This window comes from Onychostoma macrolepis, chromosome 07 (genome assembly GCF_012432095.1).
Source record: "Onychostoma macrolepis isolate SWU-2019 chromosome 07, ASM1243209v1, whole genome shotgun sequence".
In the NCBI taxonomy this organism is placed as follows: Eukaryota; Metazoa; Chordata; class Actinopteri; order Cypriniformes; family Cyprinidae; genus Onychostoma; species Onychostoma macrolepis.
The window spans coordinates 8,386,783-8,394,808 of record NC_081161.1 but is presented as its reverse complement, the minus strand read 5'-3'; the positions used below and the strand labels follow the sequence as shown (position 1 = coordinate 8,394,808).

The following is an 8,026-nucleotide window of genomic DNA, read 5'->3' as shown; positions in this document are numbered from 1 at the left end:
TTTTAGCTTTTTTTGTGTACATTTTTACTGTATTTCTGTATTCTGTTTTCAGAGTCTCACAGCACCATCAAAACCTAACATACGCATGTTGTAAATACAGAAAGGGGCAGAAATCAATAAAAATGTTCAGGCATAAATGTGACAACAGTTTGTTGTCCATGACAAAGATAGTACATCTGTATAGATTGTATCGCCCTTTCACCACCAGGGGACCAGAAGTGCCCCCTGGAAGAGGAAAAAACGGCACATTTCAAATGGCTGTAACTCAAAGTCCAATGAGCATATCAAAGGGAAAAACAGCAGGACAACTACTTATCCTATGTTTAATAAATAATGTTGGACACAGTTTTCTCACATTTATAGAAAGTTTGTAAAAAAGTGTTTTAAAAAGTGTTCTTAGTAAAATACCAAATTTCGAACTGGCTCTCAAATATATCGTAAAGATTTTCACAATGAACATATTTAGATATCCCTTTGTTAATTAAATATAGTATTTACTTAATTTAATTACTAAAAGGTTATTAAACTACGTTACCCATAAGCCTTTGTCACTCTATCGACTGGACATGGCACTGTAAATTGTAGTTCCCTACTTGCGCTGTAGGGTTAGGGTTAGCATTTCGGTGAATGGGTCATTTTTTGCAACATAGCAATCCGTCATTGTTCAATGACAGTATTACTGAAGTCATAATGTCAATAAAACATAGTTTGCAACATGAAGCACACTGCATTTTTGCCTAAAAGTTAGTCCAGCCACAGCGTGTCAAAACGTCACACTTACTTGTCCTAATATGGTCATTACGGGATCTTCCGGCTGAAGGTGGGTTATACCAGAAGGTTAGTTAAATATTTGTTTCTTCTCACTAAAAATAAAAATATATTTTTATAGTTATAGATTCCTATTTGGGGCTAACCTGGCTAATCTTTTTTTTCAAAGCAAGGGCCTAATGATTTCCATGGTATGAACCGGAGGGTAACTAACTGCGACAGCTGTGTACAGTATAAGAAATAAAAATAATAATCTATTTCAAAATGTTTAATTTCTGCGTGTATATATATACACAATATATATACATATGTATATATATATATATACGAATATATAATCCTTTCCCAAAATGTATCAATATGTAAAACGTAGAAAAAAGACAAATGTAGACAGATGTAGTACAGTATCCTCTCTCACCTAGATACTTGATATTAAAGACATAAAAATAGCAGTTCATTATAAAATTTTACGAAAATAAAAGCAATCAGTTTTAGTGAAATATAAAAATTGTAATAATCATTCTTATTAATAAATGTATTATATTTTAGACAAAATGGAAACAAATATGTAACAACAAATATATTGTTATTATATTTGTTTTATGGTATTTATTCATGTTTGGCATAACAGACAGACAGTTCATTTAAACTTACCTATAAACAGATGCAAACAGGTAAAAGGGGTAAAAAGGTGAGAACCGGGGTCATGCTCCACAAGGAAAATTTTTTTAAGATATTTGTTTTACATGCTCATATGTAGATACTTCCAGGTATTTTTATAAATATTTTTATTACCTTATATGTCCAAATTGTAATTTTACACCAAAAAAACAAACAAACAAACATATTTTTGCAACAGTTTACAAAAATCAAGATTGAATATATTTGGTCAAAATCCCATGTTATAAAAGATGAAGTGCTATGCAGGTTATTTAAGACAATATTGGATGATTAGACCTAAAATGCAAAATGTTTGCCTTCTCTCTCTTCACCGTTTCCACATCTCAGACCTCAATTACATAAAATATTACCCTTTTTAGACATTTTAGTAAAGAGTAAAGAAAATACTATACAAAACTTGGTAGCAGTTGCCAAGTGGTTATCAGCCTTTCTTTTCCAAAACAAATAAGACCAGTCTAACTTTTCATAACTGAATATTAAAATATAATAAAAACACTTTCTCATTGGATCACTTTCTCATTTTTCTCTCAAAAAAATGAGTTGTCACCTACAGGTGAGGAGTTTGCATCAATGCAATACTAAAATTGCACTGCAAAAATCTTTAAAAATAATATCTTTGGGCATGCCATTATAACAAACAGCGTGTTTGTAGCAGGCCCTCTCCATGCTACACTACCTGGCTGTTACGCAGTTCATGACAAATGCAAAAGGTGTTTAAAATGACAACTTTTTTTAAAAAATACTAAAAGAGTGTATGCACTGTGCAAAAAGTTTAATGAAGAACAGCAAGCAAAACAACAACAACACACTCAGAACTGAAGTGTGCTTGACGAGTCCAGGTGTTCAGGGTGAGGAGACTGTCATGGTGAAAGATGGCTGGGATTTGGAGACACTGGCAAAAAATGCTGGAACTCGCTGGCAGGCTCCCATGTGTCATCCCAAGTTTAGCCACTGTAAGTATCATAAGCGAAACATATCATTAGAACACAGAACAAAAATAAAGATCATTGTTGGGTTTAATTTAGAGAGTTCACTGACATTTATTGGATTGGCTGGAAAGGGGCTATGACTTGCAGAATAAGTTGCAGAATAAGTTACTGAACAAGTTTTAAAATTTCAGCATGTTTTCATGTTGCATTCCAAGCAGATCTGTCAGTTCTACAGACTCGGGGATAAAGATAGTGACTGCATCTTGCTCCCACTGCCATTCATCATTGTTCTCCCCTTCTTCATATTTAATACTGCTCTTCTCTTTCTCATTGCCCTAATCTTCCTCATGCATTTTACCACTAATGTCACTGTTCTATAGTCTTCATTGCAAGACACTACTGGAAACAATTATTGGTCCAAAACCTCAAAAAATAAGATGCAAGTTTATTAATTTGTGTCTTGATGGATGTATTGTTACATCATCTAGTACAATTGAGACCACAGATCTCGTTTGACTGCAATCGGTCCATTGAAAATCACATGTAGAACAGCATTTTCCATCTTAGAAATATTGCTTTTTTTAATGTTTCAGATGCTTAAAAATGATTTTATGCCTTCATGATTCACTACTAATGCATTATTGGGTAAATGTCCTGCTCAATAAATAAGCTTCAGCTAGTTGTGTATGTAGTATTTGTATTTGGCTGCCTGTCAACTATTTTTAAAATTGTATTAATTACTTAGAAAGCACTGAATTGTCCAGCTCCCATAATCCATTGTGTCCACTTTAATCACAAAATTTTGGGCTCTAACTAATAACTAGATATCTAAATCCACACAAGGAGGCAGATCGTTCTCCTTTTTCTATCAAAAATAATGGAATATTCTTTCAAGAATTTGAAATTCAGTCACACTCTCTGAGTTTCAGTCCAGACTACTGACCATCGCCCTTTCTCTTGCCACAGACATCAATAACAGAAACTTCTATGCTGCTTGCCTACACACACACACACACACACACACACACACACAGTAATTATTATTTGAGCTGTTTAAGTAATTACTGGATAGGGCATAACATATTGTTTTATTATCTTTAAAGGCCAGAATCAGTCACCAAGACAAGCAAGTAGCCTAATAAAAGACATTTTACCTCATTTATTCTTTCCCCAGTTATTTGATCAAACAGGAAGATCTTCTGTCTACTACATTTTCGGCAACCTTAATGATCAAAAACAAGGAAAGTTTAGTGTCATGCTTTGTAGTTGAATCTCAAGTTAATAGTCTTGTGAGGTGATCTGTGGTCCTGTCCACTTGTGTCCAAGTGACTTTGTCCCTGCTTTTTGTGGATCAAGCTAAATGTACTGGGCTGGGTCTCCAGAAGCCCTCCTAGCTTAAAGGTGCAATAGGTGATTGTCTTCAGAAATATTTATTGTTATTCTGGTTGAAAGTCTCTTCACATCCCGATAGCAATCATTAAGTTAAGTGGTCTAAATGTATTTAATATGTATTTATATAATCTGTGGAAGGCGTAGGCCCAAGAAATGTACGTCCAATCAAAACGCTCGTTCCAAGCGTTTCTATTGGCTTTCCTACCTGCCTGTCAACATGTATTTGCATACCTCTGCACACCCGGTTTGCGTAGACAGGATACGTCATCAGCGCATTCACGTACGCTACGCAGACAGAGCGAGAATGGCAAGCAAACAACCTGACCTTCCTTCCTGGTATTGTAGTACTTTTACTATGAAGTTTTCTCACCAGTTAATGACATGTGATGTATTGTAGTAATGTTGTCTCTGATCGTCTGATCTGTGTACGTTCATGTGTTCAGCGGGCATGGCTTTGGACAGCAATTTGCAGGGAGGGTGGTACGCTCGCTTTCAGTGCTATCAGGCTAAAGTTAGCATTTTCCAAGATCTCCTACTGCACCTTTAAGTCAGTGATTGACATTAACCTCAGCCCTTGGACTCCGTCCACTTAAACACAGCTAAATAACTAAAGCACAAAACACTGTGTATTGGCTATGGCTACCAATGACCTGATGACCCGAATAAATTTAATTTGCCTAAAGTCAACTTTGTCTGAGAGCAAATTATATTAATTGTGTGTATTAAGGTATATCCCATGGCAAAACAAAACTTACCCTTTCTTTTCTTCTTCACACTTGGCCCCTCCTGACTCAAGGACTGGAAGATGGAAGAGGCAGCAGGTGGAGGACAAGACTGTGGAAGGGAGAGATCTGTGGGGATAAGAGATGGAGGAGAGACAGAGGTGGCAGAAGGTGCTGGTGAACAGATTGAGGTTTTTGTCCTTTCCTTCCTCTGTTGCAAAGACTTAGAGCATGGCGGTGGAGGTGGAGGTGGAGAAGACTGTGGAGGAAGAACAGCTGTAAAACTAGTAGATGATGGAGGAGAGAGAGAAGTTGGAGAGTGTGGGGAAGACAGAGAAACAAGGTTGAGTATAAACACAGCCTCGGACTCCTTTGTGAGGCTCTCCGGCTGCTCCACGGTGAGGCTCTCCGGCTCCAGAATGGAACCACTGCGCTGCTCCTGACTGGGGCTGTTGTGCTGCTGTGCTGTGGAGGTTGCTTTAATACAAGTTTACATTCATTTCAAATCTGTATTATATTAACAAAGAAAAATACATCTATTTTAAATAATAATAATAATTTCTGAACACAAATCTTGCTCTTACCCTTAGTCAAGATAAATTCATAAGCCCTTCGCATTTTCTCCAAAACATTTCTTGTGACAGGAGTGGGGTGCAGATGGGTAATTATGTCTGCAACCCACTTATTTGAAGCCTTTTTATTTTGTTTTCCAATAAATAAAATGGGCTTGTAACCCACTGCCTCAAGTTTCCGCACCTGAAATGAACAAATGCAGTTACTACACATTAGTTAACCCCACTGAATTATTAGATACATTAGTACTGTATAAAGCAATTTTATTTTAAGGTCATTTAATGGACTTTAAATTTAATCTTTTTTTTTTTTTTTTTATACGATCAAAGTTCAATTTCAGATAAGGCCAGAGGTACTCTTTCAGTTTCTACCATTGCCAACATGACTGACTCATTATTTGACAGAGAACACAACTTATTGTTTCTCTTTAGCACAATTTAAAGACAAAGAGTCTTCCTTGACTAAGTTTATAAAGGCCACATCATACTGCTAACAGCAGTCTATGATATTTACTATGTGGCAAACATGGGCTTTCAGTTACACTTCAAATAACACTTATGAAAAATCTGCAATTTACTTACTGCAATACGGGCAGAATCAATTATGCGCCCAACATTTCTGCTTTTCTTGACAGATTGCCCCCACTGGCTATCCAGTGACACCACTTTGTCATTTATTTTTTGTTTAGTGGACAGACTTCCAAAGCAGACATAACAACTTTTCCTGCTTGCCTGATTAGGAGTCTGGCAAGATGGGCAGGGCCGGAATTTGGGCCTCGTCATAACTTGACAAGACATATAAAGAAGAAATATACACAAAAACAAAAAAACAGACAATGTGTTAAAATAGAGTTTTTGTAGGACCTATTGAGAGAAACAGAAAGATGGACAGATAGAACAATGCAAATAGAGAAAGAGACAGAGCGAGCTACAGAGAGACAAGTACAGGTTATTAAGACAGACGTGGCTCTTAAAAGTGCCTTTGGTTTGTGTGTGTGTGTGTGTGTGTGTGTGTGGAGGGAGGTTAAAATAAAGGAGAATGTTGGAAGCTGGCAAATTTGAAGGACCTGATAAGACAGGAAAAAAAATATTGAACTCCTTACATTTTTACCAGTATTTTCTTCGTCAGTGTTGGCAGATTGGGCAGTTTTGAGTTGTACTACGTGGAATAAAATGGGCTTGGACGGGTGGCATTTTGATATTTCTGTTGTACTCTTTTATTTCTTTAAGGCAAATGACAGACATGGAAAATAAGAGAACGCTTAATTTGCTTTATTATGCCATTTGATGAGCAAATGTTATTGTTGTAGTTATGAATTAATTTGTATAGTTTATTATTGGTAAGATTTGTGTGTTTACTATATAATTTTGTGTGGATTTTGATCAATTACTGGAAAACACACCAATCTGGCAACACTGTTCTTCATCTGAACATTTATAAATGGCTATAGTGTTGTGATCGAGCTAACTTACTGTAATATGGGTAACTGAACACACATCATAATTACAAATCATACAATCTCCTATGATATTATCCTGCATGATTATATGTGAAAAAAAAATAAACAAGCTTGAATTTAATTAGCTAACTTAAGCTAGCCGACTACACATTTGGTGCAGCACGTTATATTTTTATAATAACTGCATCACGAAACTGCTACCTTGCAATTCTTAAGGGTCTAAACACAACTTTTTAACCTGGTTATACAGTTTTTGTACCATAAATTTAAGGAGTGTTCCCATCTGTATTAATTAACTGGTCTACTTACCAAGCGGGAAATCGCAGTGGACCTTGGGATCGCGCCTTACAATGACGTCAGCATCACTGATTGATTGACTTATTAATAAATGAATAAAAATAATAAATAATCAATCAATCAAACAAACAAATACATAAATAAATAAATAAATAAATAAATAGATAAATAAATAATAGGTTGATTGCATCGCATTGCATTGCGCTGATTAATCACTGATTAACCAAACATAATCACACCACATTAAATACGTTTATCATCATCAACAAGCCTCGACAAAAACAGCAGCATTACGAGGAATACACTACTGCTGTTGCTCGCTGGAGCGCTGTTAAAGTCACCGCTGAACCTGTTTCACAGACGCACTTTGATATCAGGCAACGAGTGGTTTTTAAAATGAAAAATCAGTTAAATATGACCTGGGGGACGCCAATCGAATCGCCCTGCCATGACTAATTTATTGCAGCCTTTTCTTTTTTATTCCTATTTATCATAGTCTCGAGTCCCGTACACACTGCGGTCAGCTCCTGCAGGTCAAATGTCAACGCCGCCGGTTCGGTCAGAAGTCTATGGAATCCTGCAAGTTAAAACATGAAGACAAAGGGTACCCAGTGAGTTAAAACATGACGACAAAGGGGTACCCAGTGAGTTAAAACATGACGACAAAGGGGTACCCAGTGAGTTAAAACATGACGACAAAGGGACCAAGCTTCAATATGTGACAAGTTGGGAGTGATGACGTGTTGTACTCAACGACTCCAGAGGAAGTAGTAGCTAATTGGCGGTAGCGCCGTCACCCGGATATTGTTGTGCAAAAAAAAAAAAAAAACATTGCGAAAAAATTAAACTAATTAAAATATATTTTTTTTCCAACAGGACAACAGAAGAAACTCACTGGAACTTTAAAAAAAATTCGGAGCTTAACTTACTGTAACAAAACTGAGCAACATACTGTATTGCTGGTGACAAAAACATAGATTAAATGTATTTTTTTTTTTTTTTTTTTTTTTTATTGAATTTTTAAAATTACAGAATTCAATATCAAGTCCTTGACACATTACTCTTACACATTTTCACATTTAGTAACAATATAGTTTAAATAAAAAGAAAAGAAAAGAAACTTAAAATAAAGGGCACCACAAACGTATGTTAAATTCATTTAGCAGAGATAGGCCTACAGATCTTTGGGCTTTTCAATTTTTTTT

General features: G+C 35.9%; 1 protein-coding gene across 6 annotated transcripts; it reads right to left on the bottom strand.

The window, feature by feature from the left end:
* Positions 1–1,406: 1,406 nt before the first annotated feature.
* On the bottom strand, positions 1,407–7,372 carry LOC131543317 (uncharacterized). Of its 6 annotated transcripts, none has more exons than XM_058780529.1 (7): positions 6,834–7,372; positions 5,647–6,131; positions 5,077–5,248; positions 4,526–4,969; positions 3,533–3,600; positions 3,322–3,376; positions 1,407–2,400 (listed from the first exon to the last, which is right to left on the bottom strand). In XM_058780529.1, the coding sequence occupies exons 2-7, from the start codon at positions 5,860–5,862 to the stop codon at positions 2,222–2,224; spliced, it is 1,134 nt and encodes a 377-aa protein (XP_058636512.1). In that variant the 5' UTR covers positions 5,863–6,131; positions 6,834–7,372; the 3' UTR covers positions 1,407–2,221. The 6 variants fall into 6 exon arrangements, with proteins under 6 accessions (XP_058636512.1, XP_058636513.1, XP_058636515.1 ...); XM_058780530.1 differs by having other exon boundaries at positions 5,647–5,849; XM_058780532.1 differs by having other exon boundaries at positions 5,797–5,849.
* Between the last annotated feature and the right edge of the window lie 654 nt (positions 7,373–8,026).

Coding starts and splice junctions, on each gene's coding strand:
- LOC131543317 (XM_058780528.1), bottom strand. CDS start 5,862: ATGTCTTGTCAAGTTATGACGAGGCCCAAATTCCGGCCCTGCCCATCT. Junction 3,601..4,525: donor TGTGAAGAAGAAAAGAAAGG/GTAAGTTTTGTT, acceptor TTGATCATTAAG/GTTGCCGAAAATGTAGTAGA. Junction 3,377..3,532: donor CTGGGGAAAGAATAAATGAG/GTAAAATGTCTT, acceptor GTGTGTGTGTAG/GCAAGCAGCATAGAAGTTTC.